We start from the raw sequence: 23,215 nt of genomic DNA on the forward strand, positions 1-23,215 counted from the left end.
GGTAATACACTGAATGCTGCAGAGTTGAGATGTTGGTGCCTATAGCGAAGGAGGAAGGGAAATGGACTTGCATTTCCACAGCACATGGATGATTTGCATGTTTGATGTCGTCTGGCATTTTTTGTATAAAACTGAACTGGAAGTTCTGCGCTAAACTCGTTCAGTTCTTTGATTATTTTTCTGATGGCTTTTTTAGGCAAGTCTGATAGCTACAGCAACATTTTTCTTTAGCTGATCATCTTTTCAAACTGGGGTGGTAAGAGCACAGCCAGCCAACATGCAAGGGTCCCAGTGTGTGGAACGGACGCTTGCTCCGTGGGCTGGAGAAAGCGCACATCAGAGAAATGATGCGGGAGGCTCATATCCTTCCATTATGGTCAGTTGTGTGGGTCCACGATCTTCTCCTAGCTTTAAAAAATCCCTATCCAACGTTGTCATATGGAGGAGTTAATAACCTGTAGCAAATTGGTGAATGAAAACCCTGCACGCCACACTCCAGTACTAGAAATATTCTGGGATCCTGCTACCAAACAGATCAATTGACATCTATTGTAGACCATTAATGGATGACTGGAGGGTCCCCAGGCCCTTGAGACAGTTTAAAATTAATCGTGTCCCATCCTAATAAAGTATCGTTGTTAGACTCTTGAACAATCCAGTCACATGACGTAACAGATAATGACCCTGGTCCCTTCTGAGTGGGCACAACAGGATTGCTAGAATGCTGTTGTCCCTGTGGCAGGTTAAAACCTTAGCTCCCTTTCCTTGCTGACTCTCCCACCTATCTTTCCACTGGAAGGAGCTGCAACCTGCTTGATGGTTTGTTTGTGTTTCAGAAGAGCTTTACAGCGCAGTTGAGAAAGAGTCTAGGAATGAGCTGGAGATGAGTGAGGGGAAACTTAAGAAAAGAAAAAGCAATGCTCCAAAGCCTCCCTCATTCATATTCAATCAGGAAGAGCTCATATCCAGCTGTAAACAACATAGCTTATAGAAGTCTTCAAAATTCATAACTTACACGGAATCCCATTACCTTCAGCATTTGCCTGTTTAAAGCTGGAGTTTTTGTCATTTCTGCTAAAGAATTGCAGTCTCCCAAGCTGCTCTGTGCTAGGTCCCAAGAGAATTTTTTTTTTTTTTTTTTCAGAATTTCATGAACTCTGCCCACTGTGTTCAGGCGACCTGTTGCCATGCAGCAGGCCAGGGATTAAGTTGATCCTGTAGTGTCCCTCCTTGAACTAACAAGGCCAGCTGAGACTACTGTTAATTCAGATGGAATATATGGGCCCAAGAGTCAGTGGTGTTAACATGACCCCTTCACTGTCCAGCATTAAATACTGTTAAATAAGGTTCGGGGGTTGGTGTACAGAGACCTGAGCCTGCTTAATACCATGGCAAACACATTATTAAAAATCCTTTTAACCTTTTATTAAAGATTCAGAAAAGAAGCAAAAACAGTTAAAGAAATTGAAATATAGAGTACAAAGTAAGCCTTTCATTTTGCCAACATTCCTTGTTCCCTTTCCCTTTAAATGTAGAATCTCTAAAGGAAAAAGCCCCTTGTTTGATATTCTCTTAGTAGGTATTAAACATGGTAATAACTGTCTTTCTGGGGAAAGGAGAAGTTAGCTGAGATGGGCAGAAGCTGGTGGTGGTGCTGATGTTGTTCCTAGAAGACAGCACAAGGCAAACGTACATAAGAGGGAAGAGAAAAGAACAACAAAGACAGAAAATCTGTCTCTTGTGTTCATTTTGCCTTGCAGCTCACTGCTGGAGAAACACAGGCATGGCAGATGGTCTTATTAGCTACTCCAAGCCCTGGCAAACTTGTACCAGTGTTGAGTTGTTCAGGGCATTGCCTTTATCTGCCTCTCTGGCCATAGATTTACTGCAGTGTTATAAAATATACCGCCTTGGTCAGCTAACCCAGACACTTACTAAACAGAAGGCAAAAGAAGAGGGATAGGAAAGAAAACAAATAAGGTGGGGAAGGAAGAGAACACACAACGGGTGTGTGTGTGACAGTGTCTCTCATCCCAGGTGATATTTGGGATTTAATCGGAGCTGGTGGAGATTACAGTGTCATCTGAGACCTTCTCTCTGGTCTCGTCTTATACAGACATCATTCAGGATATTAGAATGAAGAAGGTTCAGGGTCCCAGGAGATGGTGGGGGTGGTAGCCATGATGGAGAAACTTGCGCCCCCTCTTTCCCCCCTCTCATCTTTGTTAGCTAGCATTTGCATCTCTTTGTCTGTATTTTTTCCCCAAAAGTCTTTTTTATGGACCCCAAAAGGGAAAGATGGGTGGAATAGCCCATCCCCTCATTATTTTGTTCACCAATTAGGCCTAATTTCTGATACACCAACTTCAGTCCATTAATTTCTGGTCTCACACTTCTCTTGTTTACTAGGCATGATCTTAACACAGTCCTTGAGTTAAATTAGTAGACCTTTTCATTTAGACTAATTCAGTCTTTGTCTCTCTTTTCTCCCTTTTCCCATCAATGTTTGCTGTTAGAGGTTATTGTTTGCTGTTAGAAGGCCAACGGCATATTTGGCTATATTAGTAGGAGCATTGCCAACAGATTGAGGGAAGTGAATATTCCCCTCTATTTGGCACTGGTGAGGCCACACCTGGAATATTGTGTCCAGTTTTGGTCCCCCCACTACAGAAGGGATGTGGACAAATTGGAGAGAGTCCAGTGGAGGGCAACAAAAATTATTAGGGGGCGGGGACACATGATTTACAAGGAGAGGCTGAGGGAACTGGGGTTATTTTGTCTGCAGAAGAGAAGCGTGAGGGGGGATTTCATTACAGCCTTCAATTACCTGAAGGAGGGGGCGTTCCAAAGAGGATGGAGTGAGGCTGTTCTCCGTGGCGGCAGATGACAGAACAAGAAGCAATGGTCTCAAGTTGCAGTGGGGAAGGTCTAGGTTGGATATTAGGAAACACTGTTTCACTAGGAGGGTGGTGAAGCACTGGAATGGGTTACCTAGGGAGGTGGTGGAATCTCCATCCTAAGAGGTTTTAAGGCTTGAGAAAGCCTTGGCTGGGATGATTTAGTTGGTGTTAGTTCTGCTTTGAGCTGGGGGTTGGACTAGAGGACCTCCTGAGATCTCTTCCAACCCTAATCTTCTATGATTCTATGACTGTGACACTTTAGAAACTTTCACTCACTTCTCACAGTTGAGTTTACAATGCAGGTCAATTTGTAGGCCCAGTTATTAAAACATCACCATTCTCTTTCTTTTTTGAGCCCCCTTTAGAGGCAGCCAATTTTGTCCATCTTCCTTCCAGGTTATTTCCTTAAATCCTTAATTTGCAACAAAGAATGGACGCCATGTGCGGCTCAGAGAGGTGGGTATAAACTAAGCAAGAGCCTTGCTTGTCATCTGCCCTGTCTGAGGAAACACACCCGACATTGCTCTTTAGTGCCTGCCCCTCTGGCAGGTGGAAGGAGCAGTAGGGACTTGTTTTATAGCTGTGGCCATGCCAGGTGTTTGAGAAAGGGGAAGAAATGAAAAAGGATTTTTGGGAGGAACAGGTCAGATCCATTTTAAAAAAACACAGCCCCTAATGTTAGGAAATACAGATCATTTTTGCCTAAAGTTTAACTTTCTGTCCTCTACATTCTTCAGACACACATCCAGCTATGATTAATTAGCATTCAGGGGCTTCTTTCTCAATTGCGGTATGTTTTATTAAAGAGTCCTTATTTGCACCCCATGCCATTTTGCTACAAGGTGCTCAGCGTTTAAATTTTCCTCTTATTTTTGCTTCAAATATTTTGAGGGGCAATCCAGGAAAGAGGAGTGAGTCCTTGAGCTGTGCATGTACAGTTCACCAGATTAGCTGGGTTCTGGCAGGTGACTGTCCCTTGGGTAGTTTTGGGCAGAAGAGTCATCTGTTTCTGGCCTTCCATTGCCCTTAAGCTGGCACCAGAAAGAATTTTTGGTTACAACAGCTAGTTTGGGGTGGAGGCTAAACCTATTGCAGCCCTTTCCACAGCCAGATCTACCAGCCATTAATCTTGCCTCTTTAAATAGAAAAGGGGAGAAATTAGACATTGGTGTTGGGTGCCATGAGATTGATCACTTTTTTTTCCTACCCAAATGCTATGATTAAAGTCCCTCATTAGATGTGTCTCATGGTGAAGTGGAGATCATTGCTTGAAAGATAATGCCAAACGCATTCATCAAAGAGGAAAGGAGAAACTTGGAGCAATAAAATGCTGGAGATGGATTTTGTTTTCCAGTAGGAGAGTTCTAAGATCTAATTTGGATGGGGAGGGGAGACTATGCCATGTCATTCAGAATCCCTCCTAAAGGACTGGCTTAGAGCAACAGTTACAGTCAGAGGTGATTGTGATCAGACTGGGAGGGAGAAGCGGGGAGGCAGACCATAGGCAAATGGGAGAGTGAGGGAACAGAGTTGGGCAGATCTTGGGAGAGGGAGCGCTGACAATGGACTTAAATTTGCAATTAGACAATTCATTTAAAACCTTGTAAGTGCACATTTACACTGATGAGTAATTAGCTGACAGCAATGACCATATTGTTAGTAAGTATAAAATAGTAAACTAAGATACTGACTGTATTATGTGAAAACTAAATTCCACTCATAGACTTAAGCAATATTGCACTTCTTTATGCACTAAATATGCTGTAGGGTGTTCCATAACAAGCCATGCTCTACGTAAAGAAGGTGGAAAAGCCTGGTGGGATGGGCAAGGGCAGTGCTGGGAGAGCCAGGGCGCAGGTGTAAGTGAGGAGCTAGTGGGGTCGTGGAGTATGGGAGTAGAGCAGCATATTTCCCCCACTTCCCCGCCCCCCATTGTTGAAACTGAGTTGTCTTGGCCACAACCATACAGGTGATGGAACGTGTAAGGGAGACGGGGAGTGGGTTAGTGGTGCTGGACTCTGAAGGTCCCTTTGTACACTGTGCTCATAACGACCTCGACCCCGAGGTCTCTCCTTAAGGGCACGAACCTTTTTCCTCAAGTCTCCTCTGGGATTAGCGAAGCATTGGACAGCCCATGCTCTGCTGTGTGGGTTGCTCTTGGAGGGGGCTTTACATTCGCTTTCCCTGTGGTGCAGACTGCACAGCCTAGAGCAGTGGGGAAACCCTGGGCTTGGCAGCCGTCCTGAGCCACTCTTCCCCTACATCACCGGGACTAGCCCATTGAGCGTTTCTCTGCATTGCCATGTATTTTCGGAAGGCGCTTATAATAGATTCCATCACCAGCTTCATCTTAGAGCAGCTTTAGCCTTGGGAACTACTACTGCTCTGCACTCCCTGAGAGAGTAAGAGCCCAGCAGTCAGAGGGCTCAGAGTGGCTGGAGTGGGGAGGTCTCCTCAGGTTACCCCAGGTATAAGGGTAAGATTCGGCCATGGGTATTTTTAGTAAAAGTCAGGGACAGGTCACAGGCAATAAACAAACATTCCCGGACGCTCACGACCTGTCCCTGACTTTTACTAAAAATACCCTGGGGGCGGCGGGACAAACAAAGTGCTGCTGGGGCTTGCAGCTGCGCCAGCCCCCTGCTGCTCCTGCAGTAGGGGCCAACCACTGGTACTCCAGCCCTTGGGGGACTGACCCAACCCCGGCCGCTGCTCCGGTGGCCAGAGACCGCTGCTCTGGTGGGCCCTAGGCTTGGCCGCCGGTCAGCTGTTCGGTGGCTCTGGGGCTGGCTGCCGGTCAGCCATTCCAGCAGCCCCAGGGCTGGCAGCTGCACCAGCCCTGCCCCAGAAGAAGTCATGGAGGTCCCGGAAAGTCACGGAATCCAGACTCATAGCCTTACCTATGAATAGACCAAGGGTTCCACCTATAAACTGTGTAATTTCAGCAAGAAATGTTAATTCTCCAGCTGCTGTCATGCAGTATTTTGCCCCTAAGGAGTTGGGCTGCCACTCACACTTCCTGAAGTAGAGTTCACAGAGCCATCAGAATTTTAGATCTTTTCTCTATCCAAATCTAGGACTCACAGGATCTTATGTTTTACTCATGGGAAGAGAAGAGGGAGGTGGGGGATAAATTACAATGCAGAGGTGGGATTAATAGTGATGAGAATTGGGTATCAGGATCCCCATATACCTCTCACTATTAGGTCTGAAATAGTTCAGCTGTATGTGTCAGTCCAAAACTTGCTTTTCACTTCAGGAAGAACATGCAAAAACTAGTAAGAGCTGTTGTCTCCAATCGAAGATGCACAGATGCTGAGGTTTTGGTCAATTTGTGGGATGTGGACTGCATCTCATTTTGGAGCTCCAGGTTTAGAATCACTGCAGTATTTAAGAGGCAAAAAACCTGATAAAGCCCAACCAAGGAAAGAGATTAAATAAAGACACTGGTGTTTTAACTTGTGTGTGCTGCACAGCTGTGCCCTTGCTGGACTCAGGTTGCAAGGCTAAAGATCTAAACCAATTGTGCTGCCCGGATGTTTGCTGTTAAATTGAATGAAGACTTATGCACGCCCGTACAAAACCAAAACAATCAGTGAAGAAAGGCAATTTATTTTTGACGTTCATAGCTGAAAGGAATTATTTTGTAAATCTGGTACTGCAAGGTCTATTTAACCAGTGTTGAATCAGTCCAACTAATTACAGAGCTGTCGTTTTAAATTAACTCTCCCCACTTGCCTAGTGCTTTGTCTGTGTCTCATGGATTTTTTTATTGTAGTCCATTATATGAAATGAAACCACTGTTCCCTCCTGCTGTCCGTATCTCCTTTCATTATCACTCTGACTCAGGTGGTTCAAGTTTAACAAGGAGCTGTCAGATGCGTCATTCAGCTGAACCCATTCAATGAGCAACTTTTGTTAGGGAAAAAATAATACTGTAGTGAGGGCTGGGAACACACCTTCAAGCACTAGCTCTAATGAGTCTAAAAAGCCTTTATAGAAATTCCCTCTGTTCTTTTCAGAAGCTGTTGAGCGCATGAGGAATTGCATTGGTGAAGTCCCCCGTCCCCATCCCCACCCAAAGCTTAGATGTATAAAAAGTATCTTGGGGGTTTTTCTTCCTGCCTGCGTCATGAGTGAGGGCGTTATCAGAGGGGCTGGAAATACTGAAAACTAGATCCCTCCTGCTCCCACCTTCTTCCCCCCACCCGCTTACTCTTTCTTTAAAAGAAACCAAACCCTTTAGATTCCCAGAAGCCCTTATGTAACTTCCAGCACAGACCCAAATGCATTGGAGGCAGAAAGCTGAGCAGGCTTCAGGGAGCCTTTGCAGCAGTGTTACGTGGCTGGCTGCGTCCGTGAATGGTACACTTTTTTCCCCAGGCTTTTATCACTTTGTCTGTCTTGTTTGAGTTGTTTTCAAGGTGAATTTGGTGCTTGTGAAAACTCAGACTAACAACAGTTGCCTCTAGCCTGGCAAACACAGGAACTGTGCCATCTTCTTCTGATTATCTTTGGGATTGCAGTCCTGGTCTTCTCCGGAGCAGAGACTTGCTTTTTTTTCTGATGATTTTTCTTTATTTTAAATATGAATAAACAACTTCTAAGGATGGGGATAAATTTTTGCCTTGTGGTCAAAGCCAGAATTTGAACCTAGATGTGCAGAAGTGGAAGACATGCTACACTCTTCCCCGTCACCAAGCAGAGCCACCTAACCCTTATTCCCCCAAACTTGCACCCAGTGTATCAGTGTTGCCTGGTTTTGAACACTTCTGGTTATGGTCTCTGCAAACATAGAGACAAAATGGAGCATGAATCTTTTTGGAGTCTGGTTCATCTTCACCTGCCATTACATCATGAAGGGCAAATTTGACATTGTTTCATCTTTGTGTAGCCCCAAATTGTTTCTAGGATCAGTGACGATCCTGTGTGAACCCTACGTATTGGAAGAGTGATGAAAGCTTGTGACAGTTTGATATACTGACAGCCTACGGTCCCACTGGCCAGCATGTTACTGTTCAAAAGGTGTCGTCAACTGTGTAGTGCCAAAAGATCTGCATACACAGCTCTTGTTAGTGTTAACAGACGTTACTCTTGTAAATCCCTTGGGCTCTGGTGGGATGAGAGGCACTTTAATTTGGAGGTTGTGTGAGGCCATGGAAGTTACTTGCTGCCTTGCAGTTTGCAGAATGCCCTGTCACATCATGGTGAATTTTTCTGGCAAAAGGGAGATTCCCTTGTGTAACCTAGACAAGCATATGGAAAAGAGTGCGGTCTGTGCGCTGCTCAAGCTTGTAACTGCATTCGGCTTTCATTGTGGGCCAGAGTTCAAAACTGAACCGTCAGCATCTATTTTCTCTTGGCCTGAGCGTCAGGTATAGAAGCTATCCAAGGTGAGTGCTTGCTTGTCAACCAAGGGACTGCATCTTCCTAATGTAAAGCTTTATATTTAGATGCCTTGGGAAGCACATGGGGATATTAGGCAGCTTTCCACACCATTTACAATTCACTGTGACTCACTTGAAAATCCTATTTTAGTTCTCTTTTGTCACTACCTTATACTTAAATGGCTCTGCTCCCAAGATTGGTGTTATAACCCTAGTACATGGCAAATGATGTAGGAGGTGTAAAAGAAATTGCTAATGTGCCTAAAACTAGTCAAATAAAATGTTCACAGGAGCCTTCTCAATCATACAAACTCTTATTTATATGATGTGTAAGGTGCATTTATACTCCCTCCCAGTGCATGTACTAAACAGCAGAAATTCAGTGATCAAGCTGGTAATTAACAAATTGACTTAGTTGCAGTTTGAAGGATTGACTCTCAACCTTCCACCCTGTAAAATGAATCATAGGACTGGAAGGGACCTCGAGAGGTCATCTAGTCCAGTCCCCTGCACTCATGGCAGGACTAAGTATTATCTAGACCATCCCTGACAGGTGTTTGTCTAACCTGCTCTTAAAAATCTCCAATGATGGAGATTCCACAACCTCCCTAGGCAATTTATTCCAGTGCTTAACCACCCTGACAGTGAGGAAGTTAATGAAGAGCCCTGATACCCCATTATTAGCATTTACATGTTAAATACACCTGTGGAATGTATAAAGTCCTGAACGTATCAGCTGCGTAGCTAACCTTTAATAGGGCAAAAGGATTTTAACAAATGTATCTGTTCAGAGAGACTCCAGACTTCCTACCCATTGAGTAGACTTAAGATGGTCAAGTGGCTTGGTCCAAGGGACTAGAAAATAAGTATTTTGGATGCTAATTCCGGGCAGATATTCTTTCTGTCCATAACCCTTGCAGACTTCCCAAAGGGATCCCACAGTGGGAATTTTCTTCTATTTCTTGGACTGGGTTTGAGTGCTTACCTTGATCTTCTCTAACTGCCATTGTAAAGTTCAAGAGCAGCTCTTGTCTCATGAGGAAATTAGTCCACATCAGAGGCTTGGGGGTGAGTGCTGATTTTTGATTTTTGTGTGCTCTCCGTGTTTTTCTGTCCTAGGAGTTTCTTTCAATAGTGTTTACACCCAAATTTGGAGAGTCCTCCTACATCTGGCTGCTGACCCCTATCCTGATGTCTCAGATGTGGCCATGAAAGTGCTCAACAGCATTGCCTACAAGGTATGACTGCCAGTCTTCATGTATCTCTAAGCTCTTATGTTTTGAGGTTTTTTCCATACTCAGGCAAAGTGTGGGTAGACTGAATCTGCGTATGTCTGGTTGGAAAACTATGGGAAGTGACTGTAGCTCAGTCTGAGCCAGGACAGTACTAGTAGAAAAGAAACTTTAACATTCTAAAACTAAAACACTCAGATGAGCTCCTGGCCAAATAAAAAAAGACTATTGGGGGGAGAGGCTGGAATTATTTCAGAGATGCCATTATTACCTGTGGGCCTTAAAAACTGAGTTTTGCTCACTTGCCTAGCGAGTAGATCAATCTCTGGGTGATGCCATACAGGTACTTCAGTAAATTATTCCTTTGCAAACTGAGGTAGATTATGCAAGTGGGACTGGCCTGCAGACTGAAGCCACAACGGCTCTCCAACCTAGGTGAACTAGTACATGTGAGTCTGCATGCAGACACCCTTCCCACTCCTCACCTCTTCAATACAGGCCTCAATCACCATGTTCATCACATTTCATCCTGCGAGGATGATGAGAAATCCCTGGAGACTGTTGACAGTGGTACTCCCGAATTGGCAGCATAAGGAGCTGTAATAAGAACCCTCACCTCCCACCAGAAACCAAGCACCTGGCCACTTCAGTGCTTCTAATCACCAACAGCCCTGACTGGATTGTGCTGGAACACCATTTAGACACACTCCTCCCCACACAGCGGGATTCCACCTTCACGGTTGCTCCAGCATTAAGACCATGAGCCATTCGAAAGCAAGATGCTGTCTCTTACTGATTTCTGATGACTAGCCCCATCACTTAGACTTCAGCTCCTGAGCTAGCATGGCTGTAAGAGATGTCAGCAGCAGCATCCACTATTTCAATGTTGGAGGCCTCCTGCTTGAAGTCCATTTTTCCCTTAAGAGGATAGTTCTTCATTTAAACCCTTTGTTTACTTGTTTTGAATACCCACATGGGTCAGCCTGCAGACTTCAAGTCTGTGCGCTGTGGTTTTTTGGATATTGAATAACTTCACCCATTAGGTGGTGAACTGAGCTCTCCCATTCGTGACTTAGGCACCAGACTAAATCTGTGCATCAGACTGGCAAATCTCAAATTCAGAGGGGGAGAAATTAAAGCTTTTCAGACTCCCCTTTCTGGACCATATCATGGTAATTATTAGACTCTTTGCAAAATGAAACTCTAGTTCTGCTAAAATTATAGGATTGGTGTGGGCATACAGAAGATCTAGGTTCTCCGTTTCCTGTCTTCCCTATTTTTTCTGGGGCTTACTCCCTTGCTATAAAAAGAGCTCCATGAGCACTACCAGAGAGGTGGTTGTGTCCTCTAAATGTCTTCACTAGCGCAGTACAATGCTGCTTAGCCAGCAGGAGCCATAGAATTTCGAACATCATGGTGTCAGGGTGGGTAATGAATGTTGTGCCAGGACTGGTAAATTTTCATGGTAATTTTTTAAGGCTCGGACCTAAGCCCTGTGACACTTGACAAAGTTTCTGTTTCACTGGAAGCCACAATCAGTTCTGTATTTTGGGGGGTTGCTATGCTGGTTTGCTGACTGGTCCCCTATCTTGTGTCTGGCAGTATACCTAGGACCCCAAATCCCAGGCATCTTCCGAGGGTAGGAAGCTGCAATAAGGGCCAAAGACAGTGGGAAAAACCCTCTCATGATCATGAGAGCAGCCCAAGTTTCACTGGGCATCAGTGTGTGCACAGCTGATTGAGAAGTGGAGAACTGCTGTTCAGGAGGGAGAGCGAAGGAGGGTGGGGATTCACAGATTTGTGAAATGGAATGGCTGTCCACTGAGGATTTCAGCAGCTTGCATACATAGACCTCTTACATCTCATGCTCCACTTCCCAGGCAACTGCTCTGTGGCCCTTGTGCTGTCTCAGAGACAGTGATGTTTCAGATGGTTTTAAATAATTAAAGCATTTGTCTTTGCAAAGATTTTTCAGTTGCAGATACTTGACCTTTTGCCAAGTTTCCCTCTCCCCTCCCTTAGCCATAAGGTTGAGGAAGCGCCAATGTATGTAATTTGGCCAGGCACAGATGGCAGCGCTTCAGGCGGCCATGTGGGTAGAGGGAGTTTGGTTCTTAGTGCCTCATGATACCGTGGGTCTCCTTCCACTCCCACTTGTCTCTATGCAAAATGGTTTCTCTGGTTCCTGAAAAGGAACTTAGCTTATACGGTCTTATTAAAAACCCATCTAAATGGAGAGCTAAGGCTGCAAATCCCTGGTCAGATCTGGCCCTAACTCATTTCATTATGCCCATAAGTTCCACCATGAGGGCTACTGCCAGGATTTACAGCCTTCACTTCACAGGTCCCCACTCTTGTGAGCTGAGGCAGATCCTGGAGGCCCTGAAGTTATTTAAATGGAGTTCCTGCCCTTGAATTTCCTTTTTAGTTTAATCTTGAGTTTGCACCTTTTAGGTTTTTATAATATATTTTCTTAAACACCCAGCGGTGGCTAGAGGTGAGTTGGATAATACCCGCAAAAAGCAAAGGAGGACTTGTGGCACCTTAGAGACTAACAAATTTGCTCAAATAAATGTGTTAGTCTCTACGGTGCCACAAGTCCTCCTTTTCTTTTTGCAGATACAGACTAACCCGGCTGCTACTCTGAAACAGATAATACCCGGTGAACTCACTGTGCCCTTGAAAATGTCTTGACATTCAGCTCAGAATCTTGACCCCCACGACCAACACAGGTACAGATTTTCTCTCTTCTCTTCCATGGAGCCACCGCAGCCCTGGGAGTTTAGGCTTGTTTATCAGAATCCTTAATGTGCTGATCAGAGCTTTGGATGAGCAAAAACGGGCTCCTTTAGAAGCCTGAATTGCCATAGGTCCATTGTGCCTCTTGAGCCGTACTGTATGGTACAGATGCTAGACACTCATTTCACTGATGGAAGGCACTTACAGAACACTGTGATGGGCATGGAATATGAACCTGCAAAGAACAGAATACTGTACATGGAGACGTAGGGAGGCAATAGTCCATTGGGTGAACGTGGGAGTCATAGTCATGTTAAAGACACACTCTAAGGGTGTGTCTACACTACAAAATTAGGTCGATTTTATAGCAGTCGATTTTTAGAAACTGATTTTATACAGTCGATTGCATACGTCCACACTAAGCACATAAAGTTGGCGGAGTGCATCCTCACTACCGTGGCTAGCATCCATTTACAGAGTGGTGCACTGTGGGTAGCCTATCCCACAGTTCCCACAGTCTCCGGTGCCCACTGGAATTCTGGGTTAAGATCCCAATGCCTGATGGGGCAAAAACATTGTCGTGGGTGGTTTTGGGTACATGTCATCAGGCCCCCCTCCCTCCCTCCATGAAAGCAACGGCAGACAATCGTTTTGCACCTTTTTTCCTGGGTTACTGTAGCAGGATGGTCACCCGCTCCTGGCCCAAAGGGGTTAAAAGCCAGCCCTTGGAGAGGGCTGGGGCTGGGAGCCTTAGGCTGGGCTGATTGGGAGGCAGCCTCAGCTGTGGCCATGCCCCAAACAGACTCGGCCCTACAAAGGGGCTGCTGGACTGACGCTCAGGAGACTCTCTCTAGCTCTGAGAGGGAGGGACCTGGCTGCAGGGACCTGAGCAGGGTACCTAGATTGGAGCAGGGCTGGGGAAGGGCCTGAGGAGCTGGGGGAGCTCCAGCCAGGAAAGCCCCAGGCTGCGGCCTAGCATTAGGCCCAACAGGTACTGGGGTGGCAGGGGACAGCCCAAGGCAGCAGGTCCAAACCCAACCTTGCCTAGGATGAGTGGCTCATCCTGCAGTCTGCCCCAGCGCGCGGGGGCTAGCTGGTGACTGGCAGGAGCCTACGACTGAAGCGAGGTAGGGGGTGGGGGTTCCCCAGGGAGGGGAGATCCTGCAAGTGAGGGGTTACTGCCAGGGGGCAGCACCCCGGCGTACAAGGGGCACCAGGTCTGGGAGGGACACGGGGGCCCGGCGTAGGCGGGACACCGGCCTGCAGAGGGTGCTCCAAGGCTGGAAGTAGAGCTAATTTCCAGGACACCAGCAGGAGGCGCCGCAGGGGTGAGTCCCACACACTTACAGTTACCTGTGCAGACGCCCTACCACGGTAAGCATGGAGCCCACTCAGCTCACCGTCACCGTACGTCTCCTGGGTGCTGCTGGCAGACGCGGTACTGCATTGCTACACAGCAGCAGCTCTTTGCCTTCGCGGCAGACGGTGCTGTAGGACTGATAGCCATTGTACGTCTCCAGGGGGCTCCTGGCAGACCTCGGTGAGGTTGATCAGGGGCGCCTGGACGGACATGGCTATCCTCCTCTTTGAGCACCGAATGGGAGCCAGAGACTCCAGGTCATTCTCTTCTTTAAGTTTTGTCTCATGGAGATTCAGTCCTGCCTGGAATATCATGCGAGCTGGAGGCTTCTGCCTCAAGCTGCTCTCCCAGCCGGCAACACCGCACAGTCACACCTACCCCAGCCTGCCCCTTGCTCCCATGGCTCATGAAGCCTGGACAGTAGTAAGGAGCAGTTCAACTATAGGCTGAGCAAGTGCAGAATGGTGGTAGAATGTGCCTCTGGAAGTTTAAAAGCTCCCTGGCACTGTTTGCTGACTAGGTCAGACTTCACCGCAGCCAACATTCCCATTGTTATTGCTGCTTGCTGTGTGCTCCATAATATCTGTGAGAGTAAGGGGGAGACGTTTATGGCTGGGTGGGAGGTTGAGGCAAATCGCCTGGCGTCCGATTTTGAGCAGCCAGACACCAGAGCAATTAGAAGAGCACAGCAAGGCGTGCTGCACATCAGAGAGGCTTTGAAAACCAGTTTCGTGACTGGCCAGGCTTTGGTGTGACAGTTGTGTGTGTTTCTCCTTGATGCAAACCCGCCCCCTTTGTTGAGTTTAATTCCATGTAAGCCAACCACCCTCCCACCTTCGAAATAAAGTAACTATTGTTTTGAAGCCATTCATTCTTTCTTTATTAATTAAAAATAAAATGAGATAATGGACAAGGAAGCCCAGGTGGGGTGGGGGAGGAGGGAAGGACAAGGCCACATTGCTTATTGTAGCCACACTAAAGATGAAACTGTTTGAATGACAGGCTTCTGTTGCTTGGGTCATCGTCTGGAGTGGAGTAGCTGGGTGCCCGGAGCCTCCCCCCACCCCCACCCCCCGTGTTCTTGGGCATCTGGGTGAGGCGGATATGGAACATGGGGGGGAGGGAGGCCGTTATACAGTGGATGCAGTGGGGATCTGTGCTCTTGTTGGCTTTCCTGCAGCTCCAACAGACGCTCCATCATGTCCATTTGCTCCCCCAGCAGATGCTTCATCCTGTCCGTTTGCTCCTCCATTAGCCTCAGCATTGCATCCTGCCTCCGCTCTTCGCGCTCACTTACTTCTTTCCTGGCCTCTGCCACTGAATGCCTCCATGCATTAGGCTGTGCCCTATCAGTGTGGGAGGACTGCATGAACTCGGAAAACATGTCATCACGAGTGCAGGGTTTTTTTGTTTTTTTGTTTTTTTGCCTTCTAATCTGCGGTAACCTCAGGGACGGAGATGATTGGGGGAGCGTAGAAACATTCTACGCTCTACGATTCCGGGGGGACTGCACGGTCACCTGTGCTGCTGAGTTCGCCACGCTGACCAAACGGGAAATGAAATTCAAAAGTTCCCGGGGCTTTTCCTGTGTACCTGGCTAGTGCATCGGAGCTCAAAGTGCTGTCCAGAGCGGTCACAATGGAGCACTCTGGGATAGCTCTTGGAGGCTAATCCCATCGATTTGCGTCCGCACTACCCCAAATTCGACCCAGCAAGATCGATTTTAGCACTACTCTCCTCGTCGGGGAGGAGTACAGAAGTCGATTTTAAGAGCCCTTTAGGTCGACGGAACGGGGTTGGTTGTGTGGACACAGTCATTTTTAAATCGACCTAACGCAGCTAAATTCGACCTAACCCCGTAGTGTAGACCAGTGTAGATTAAGTCTCAGACTAGGAGACTGCAGCGACAGTATTTTAAATCAAAATAATTTGTTAAATTTGATTTTTTAGAAGCATTGAAATACATTGTCGTCTCTGGGGCTGATTAGTCATTGCTGGTACTGATGTTGGGTTGGTTTTAGCCTAGCAATTGAATTTAAAAAACAAAATGGAATTAAAGAACTTTCCTTCCAAACTCCAACTCAGAAAACCCCAAACTTGTTTTCTGGTGTCTCTGTTGAACTGAAAGAATGAGAGCCCAAGGAGTGATATTGGCCTTTGAAGACTCTGATCATGATTAATTAATGAAGCTCCTTCCCAGGTTGCTTCATCCAGCTATTTTCAGTGGAAGGCCCGAGGCTCACTCACCTTGATAGTTACTCTGGTGTAACATGCCCTCCTTGTCAGGCACTTCTGTGCATAAACAAGCACCTCTGCCTGCTTGCTCTCTTTACCTGGTGGTTTCAGAGTAACAGCCGTGTTAGTCTGTATTCGCAAAAAGAAAAGGAGTACTTGTGGCACCTTAGAGACTAACCAATTTATTAGAGCATAAGCTTTCGTGAGCTACAGCTCACTTCATCAGATGCATTCATTCATTCATCTGATGAAGTGAGCTGTAGCTCACGAAAGCTTATGCTCTAATAAATTGGTTAGTCTCTAAGGTGCCACAAGTACTCCTTTTCTTTTTACCTGGTGGTGTTATTCAAAATTACTATCTCCCCCCTCCCAAAAAAGGATGTGATGTGAATACTACAAGAACAAACCTCCAAAAGAGGGAGTAGGAGAACAGCTGCCTCGAGTGGATTATTTCAAGATGTCTCTTTGTATCGCTAAACCACAGCCCTGAAATTGCAGGACTTGCTTACTGCTTTAGCAAAAAGGGATTTCTGTTCCCCCTTAAGAAAAAGGAGGGTCCTTTGTGTAACTCATTTCACTTCATATCCCTGCTCTGTCTAGCTTGGTCTGACTTCAGCCTTTCGCGAGAGCCAAGCTGGCCTGAGCCAATTGTGATGAGGGAGACCTGCCTGCAAAATTCTTCAAACTATGGACCTTTTGTGACTAAATTAGTTAATTATGGACTATATATAGTTAGTTAACTAGTTATCTTCTACCCTCCCTCCACTCTCATCATGTGGCCTTCTCACTGTCCCAGAAATGGGCTTATGTGCTAGAAGGTTTTATTTGCACTACAGAGTGGGCAGTGATGTTCGAGCATCTTTGTCTAATGGAGAAGGTGGGTAGCATGGGAGCACAGCTGTTTCAGACCATATCGGTGAGCTAGCTCAGGTGCCAGACCTTGTTACTAAGAGCACATAGTGTCTGCTTTACTGGCAGCAGCTGCTCTTCTGTTTGGACAGCATGTGGATGTACTGTATTGTAACAGAATCGTGACCACTCTTGCACCTATGGAGCCGGATCTGTGACATTCAAGAGGGATTGATTCTCCTAAAAGCAATTGACATTGTGAATTTTCTGCTAGGTCATCTCAGAGGATGGGAGGAAAGAAGAAAGCTGAGAGTGCCTCAAAAGATCCTCTGGCTCCCTCAAAGAAAAGTGGCAGGACAGAGGCAATATGTGCTCTCAAGCATGAGTGCCTTAATTTGGGTCCACCGTGAATTGTGTGTGTAAAGTGCACAGGCAGATATTGCTGCTCCCACTGGGCGCTAGATCTGCCTTTTATGCTTACTGACTGCGTGGATCCCAGCAAGCCATGCACACAGCTCTTTCTGCAAAAAGAAAAGTAAGACTTGTGGCACCTTAGAGACTAACAAATTTATTTGAGCATAAGCTTTCGTGAGCTACAGTTCACTCCATCGGATGCATGCAGTGGAAAATACAGCGGGGAGATTTATATACACAGACAACATGAAACAATGGGTGTTACCATACACACTGTAACTAGAGTGATCAGGTAAGGTGAGCTATTACCAGCAGGAGGGGAGAGGGAAGAAACCCTATTGTAGTGATAAACATTACAAAAGGTTTTTTGGAAATTTTTTTCCCCCCCTCTCTCCTGCTGGTAATAGCTCACCTTACCTGATCACTCTCGTTACAGTGTGTATGGTAACACCCATTGTTTCATGTTCTCTGTGTATATAAAATTTCCCCACTGTATTTTCCACTGCATGCACCCAATGTAGTGAGCTGTAGCTCATGAAAGTTTATGCTCAAATAAATTTGTTAGTCTCTAAGATACTCCTTTTCTTTTTGCAGATACAGACTAACACGGCTGCTACTCTGAGAACCGCTCTTTCTGTTCACCTGCCTTGTATTTCTATGACTGCCCTGACCACCTCATGGGTAGCATACTTCCAACTGGATAAAAACCCCTGCCGTTGGGAGGTTCTGTTACCCAGGACCTGATTCTTTTTCCCCGCTGTACAATGCAGAATCTCTGGGTGTTTCAAGCGGCGATAAAAGTCAGTTTGCCCATGTGACTTTTTGGGGATAGCATGAACTGGCTGCACTTAGTTCCAGCAGGTTTTTGATGGCGCAGTGGCACTTCTGTCCCTGAAAAGCTCTTCCAGTGTGCAAGAGCCAGGTATTTTAAAAAGGAGGAGCAGGAGGGGTCTGAGTTTTGGGGTTTTAAGCAAACTGAAGATGTTTCCTTTTTTTAGAAGGGTGTGTGGTTGCCCTGGGCTGGCAGCATGTTCAGGCTGCAGGGAGGTGAGACAGCTGTTAATTGATTTCCTCACTGTCCCTCCTCTGGTTGGCACTTGCAGCTGCAGCCAGCCTTCCTTAGGTGGGTGGAAAATCATTTCTCTGGCATTTTCAGTTGAACTGTCCCGTTCTAAACTGCTTTTTGAACAGTTAAACAGTGACCCCTTTTGCTCCAGGGGTGGCTGCATTTCAGTGGTGGATGAAGTGCCCCGTATATATCCCTTACCTTCCTAACAGCAGTGTTGTAAGGCTACATGTTTGTAAAGTGCTTTGAGATCCTCTGGTGAAATTTTGTACATGAGAATAACCATACTGGGTCAGACCAATGGTTCATCTAGCTCAGTATCCTGTCTTCTGACAGTGGCCAATGCCACATGCTTCAAAGGCATTGAACAGAACAGGGAAATCATCAAGTGATTCCCCCCTTGTCATCCAGTCCCAGTCTGTGGCAGTCAGAGGCTTAGGGATACTCAGAGCACATGGTTGTCTCCTTGACCATCTTAGCCAATAGCCATTGATGGACCCGTCCTCCATGAACTTATCTAATTTTTTAAATCCAGTTGTAGTTTTGGTCTTCACCAAATCCTCTGGCAACAAGTTTCACAGGTTGACTGGGCTTTGTGTAAAGAAGTACTTCCTTATATTTGTTTTTAGTCTGCTGCCTATTAATTTCATTGGGTGAACATAAGAACAGTCAGACCAAAGGTCCTTCTAGCCCAATATCCTGCCTTCCAACAGTGGCCAATGCCAAGTGCCCTAGAGGGAATGAACAGAACAGGGAATCATCAAGTGATCCATCCCCCGTTGCCCATTCCCAGCTTCTAGCGCATAGAGGCTAGGAACACCATCCCTGTCCATCCAGGCTAATAGCCATTGATGAACCTATCCAGGATGACCCCTGGTTCTTGTGTTATGTGAAGGGGTAAATAACATTTCCTTATTCACTTTCTCCACACCATTCCTGAGTTTATAGACCTCTATTGTATCCCCCCTTAGTCGTCTCTTTTCCAAGCTGAACGTCAGTTTTTTTAATAGCTCCTTATATGGACATTGTTCCATACCTGTAATCTTTTTCGGTGCCTTTCGCTGTACCTTTTCCATTTCTGATCTATCTTTTTCTTTATGGGTGATCAGAACTGCATGCAGTATTCAAGGTGCCAGGGATTTATCAAGTGGCATTTTTATGGTCTTATTATCTATCTCTTTCCTAATGGTTCCTAATGTTCTGTTTGCTTTTTTGACTGCCGCTGCACATTGAACAGATATTTTCAGAGAGCTAACAACAATGACCCCAAGATCTCTTCCTTGAGTTTTAACAGCTAATTTAGACCTCATCGTTTTGTATGCATAGCTGGGATTACGTTTTCCAATGTGCATTACTTTGCACGTATCAACATTGAATTTCATCTGCCTTTTTTGCTGCCCAGTCACCCAATTTAGTGAACTCCCTTTGTAACTCTTCGCAGTCAGCTTTGGACTTTACTTGAGTAATTTTGTATCTTCTGCAAACTTTGCCCCTCACTGTTTACACCTTTTACGAGATCATTTACAAATTTGTTGAACAGCATTGGTCCCAGGACAGATCCCTGGGGAACAACACTATTTATCCTTCTCCATTCTGAAAATTGACTGTTTATTCCTATCCTTTGTTTCCTGTCTTTTAACCAGTTACTGATTCATAAGTGGACCTTCCCTCTTATCCCAGGACTGCTTAGTTTGCTTAAGAGCCCTTTGTGACGGACCTTGTCAAAGGTTTTCTGAAAGTCCAAGTACACTGGATCACCCTTGTCCACATATTTGTTGATCCTGTCAAAGAATTCTGATAGATTGGTGTGGCATGATTTCCCTGCACAAACGCCGTGTTGACTTTCCACAACAAATTATGTTCATCTCTAAGTCTGATAATTCTGTTCTTTCCTGTAGTTTCAACCAATTTGCCTGGTTCTGAAGTCCGCTTACTGGCCTGTAAATTGCCAGTATCGCCTCTGGAGCCTTTTTAAAAAATTGGCATCACATTAACTATCCTCAAATCATCTGGTACAGAAGCTGATTTAAATGACAGGTTACATACCACAGTTAATAGTTCTGCAATTTCATATGTGAGTTCCTTCAGAACTTCTTGGGTGAATACCATCAAGTCCTGGTGACTTCTTATTGCTTAATTTATCAGTTTGTTCTAAAACCACCTCTATTGACTCCTCAATCTGGGACCGTTCCTCAGATTTGTCACCTAAAATGAATGGCTCAGGTGTGGGAATCTCCCTCACATCCTCTGCAAAGAAGATGGATGCAAATAATTCATTTAGCTTCTCCGCCATGGCGTTGTCTTCCTTGAGTGCACCTTTAACATCTTGATTGTCCAGTGACCCCACTGATTGATTGGTTAGAAGTCTTCCTGCTTCTGATGTACTTTAAAATATTTTTTCTGTTAATTTTTGAGTCTTTTTCTGGTTGCTCCTCAAATTCTTTCTCAGACTATCTAATTATACTTTTACCCTTGACGTGCCAGAGTTTATGCCCTTTTCTGTTTTCTTCAGTGAGATTTTACTTCCAATATTTTTGCCTATAACCAGTTCTTTTACTCTGTTGTTTAACGATGGTGGCCTTTTTTTTTTGGTCCCCTTACCACTCAAGGTGTAGAAGTTCAGTTGTTATTATGCAGGACCTGGAAGAGGGCAAGGGAAAGAAGATAAAGGAGGAATCTTTGGGTAACAGCTGTACTTATAGTGAAAGTTCTTACAGGGAGTGTGAAATCTGGATTGGAACTTTTGCTAGAAGGAGAGTATAGTAAGAAATCCAGCACTTCTTTCCTGAAATGAGAGAGAGAAAAATCTCGTCGTTGCAAGGTAACCCCCAAGCTTGCTACTTGCCAATTGGCAGCTTTTTACAAATGCTAGTGCAGCTCTTAGATGGTAATTTAATTATGGAAAGAGATTACATGTCACTCAAAAGCCTTTCCCAGTGAGTAGCAGAAGGACCTTTTCGGATACATGTTTCCTGACCGACCAAGTGATTTAATAATCTAATAGTGATTGGATGGAAACTGTTCAGGAGCCATTGATACATGTTTTAAAACCCCACTTTGTTAAGTGTTTAACCACATTTAACCTGGGACATGAGATTTTATTAGAGAATGAATAACTGTAGTTGATGTTTGCACCCTCTCAGTTGTGGAATACTTTGATTTTTCCTAGGCAACAGTAAATGCCCGCCCCCAGCGCATCCTCGACAGCTCCTCCCTCACGCAGTCTGCCCCAGCCAGCCCTACCAACAAGGGCATGCACATCCACCAGGTGGGGTAAGTAGCCTCCTAAATGTTGTTACCTTGCCGGTTACAGCTGAGTGGATTTGTGCACTCGTTCCCCACCACAAGCCATTCTGCCACCCCAATTAACTGACACACCGATGGGAAACTTGCAGAACTCTCAGTAGCTTTCTGTCTGGTCTTCCTCTAAACATTGGTAAAGGAGAGATCCCCGTAAAAAGCTGGGGATTTCCCTCTAGCACCCTCATCAGGACAAGGAGCAGCCTGGCACACTGACTGCAGGTAAGTGGAGAAAGCAGGATAAATACTCATGCTCTCATCCCTCATTGGTTTGATCTGAGGTAGATGGGACCTACATTTCCCCATAGAACTAATCTGTCTGCTCTTCACTTTGACATGGTGAGGACCCAGAGTTACCTGATCAATAGCAGAGGCTGCGTCTAAAGAATGACATGGGCAAGGCTGGGCCTTCGAAATGAGCTTCTGTTGTGGTTATTCCCAACCCCAACCTCTCTCCCAGTGGAAAATAGCAACTAGCCTTAGTCTTCCCCCCGGTAGATGGATTTTCCACCTTGCTCACTTTGTTGGAAACTGGTCATTTCTCAAAGGTGGAAGCCATTGTCTGGTTGTATTCCACCCTGGAAAAGCCTGAATTTCAGTGGATGTTCATCAGCTTGGTTCAGAAAGTGAGGGTGAATCCTATGTTCAATGCCATGTTCATCCCTGTGTTCTTTCCCAATACTAGAGGGTCTCCTCCAACTACCAGCACAAGCATCTCCAGCCTGACAAATGATGTGACAAAACCACCAGTCAGCCGGGACCTCCCATCTGTAAGACCTTCAAATGTAGGCAATCTCGGGGTCCAGTACACCCCCCACTCCCACCAGTTCCCCAGGACGAGGAAAATGTTTGACAAAGGGCCAGATCAGGTAAAATGGATCTTTCCACTAGCCGTCACACCTCCTGTTCTTTGCTCTCCTACTTTCTAAATATCCTTCTTTGCTTTTTGCAGCTGCCACTGACTCCAGTTTAGTTTCCTCTAATCCTGCCAACATCAATAAAGTAAAAAATTAAATTGATTATTTTTCCTCGTCTCCAGGATAAATGTCGCTTTGTGGCTCTTGATGTGACATTACTAGCTGCTACTGCTGCTTCTTCCGAGAAGTGTTTAATTGGAAAAGGTTATTGATTGTCCTGTAAACATTCAGTTACTTTACATACATTGAGGCTGCTGCCTCACCTTAATGAACAAAGTTTCAGAGAAATTCTCAGAGGCCAGGAGTCAGTCACGCTCCTTAACTGCAGGAGAGAATGTCAGATCCTTTCAACAAGCTCCTTCAGTATTGGTGGGCCCCACAGGAGAGCCCTCATCACACAGCTGTAGGTCATGGTGCACTCAGGTCTTCATAATCCCTCTGCTACTGTCAGAATATGTATGTGTTCTACATCAAGTCCATCCAGATAGAAAGAACAACAGTCCGTACCAGCTGCAGTAGAGAAGCACACAGGTCAGATGCATCTAGTGTTTTCATTGTTCAGTGCCAAAAGGGCTCATTGGGTTGATGCGCAAAGAATCCTTGGTGCTTGTTTGGCACTCTCCAAAGGCGAGCAGGTGTAATTATCCCTACTTCACTAACGGGGAACCTGACCCACACAGGCGGTGACTTGTTCTGCGTCAGTGGCGGGAGCAGGGAATGCAGCCCGTGGGAACCCAGTGGAACTCCTGCCCCCGTCCCATGCTAGGTCCATTTGACCAGAGCTGCCACCCCTGGGAGAGAATGCAGGCGTGTTTT

At 45.8% G+C, this 23,215-nt stretch overlaps 1 protein-coding gene across 2 annotated transcripts in view; it reads left to right on the forward strand.

Moving 5' to 3' along the window:
- Positions 1–23,215, forward strand: part of RPTOR (regulatory associated protein of MTOR complex 1) — a 304,649-nt gene that overhangs the window by 231,348 nt on the left and 50,086 nt on the right. For both annotated transcript variants that reach the window (XM_084646962.1, XM_084646963.1), the window contains exons 21-23: positions 9,407–9,525; positions 21,352–21,455; positions 22,168–22,351. In XM_084646962.1, the coding sequence (XP_084503088.1) occupies positions 9,407–9,525; positions 21,352–21,455; positions 22,168–22,351 (407 nt within the window). The remainder of the gene's footprint in view (positions 1–9,406; positions 9,526–21,351; positions 21,456–22,167; positions 22,352–23,215) is intronic.

The sequence above is a fragment of the Lepidochelys olivacea genome (assembly GCF_965140295.1).
Source record: "Lepidochelys olivacea isolate rLepOli2 genome assembly, chromosome: 14".
NCBI classification, from domain to species: domain Eukaryota; kingdom Metazoa; phylum Chordata; order Testudines; family Cheloniidae; genus Lepidochelys; species Lepidochelys olivacea.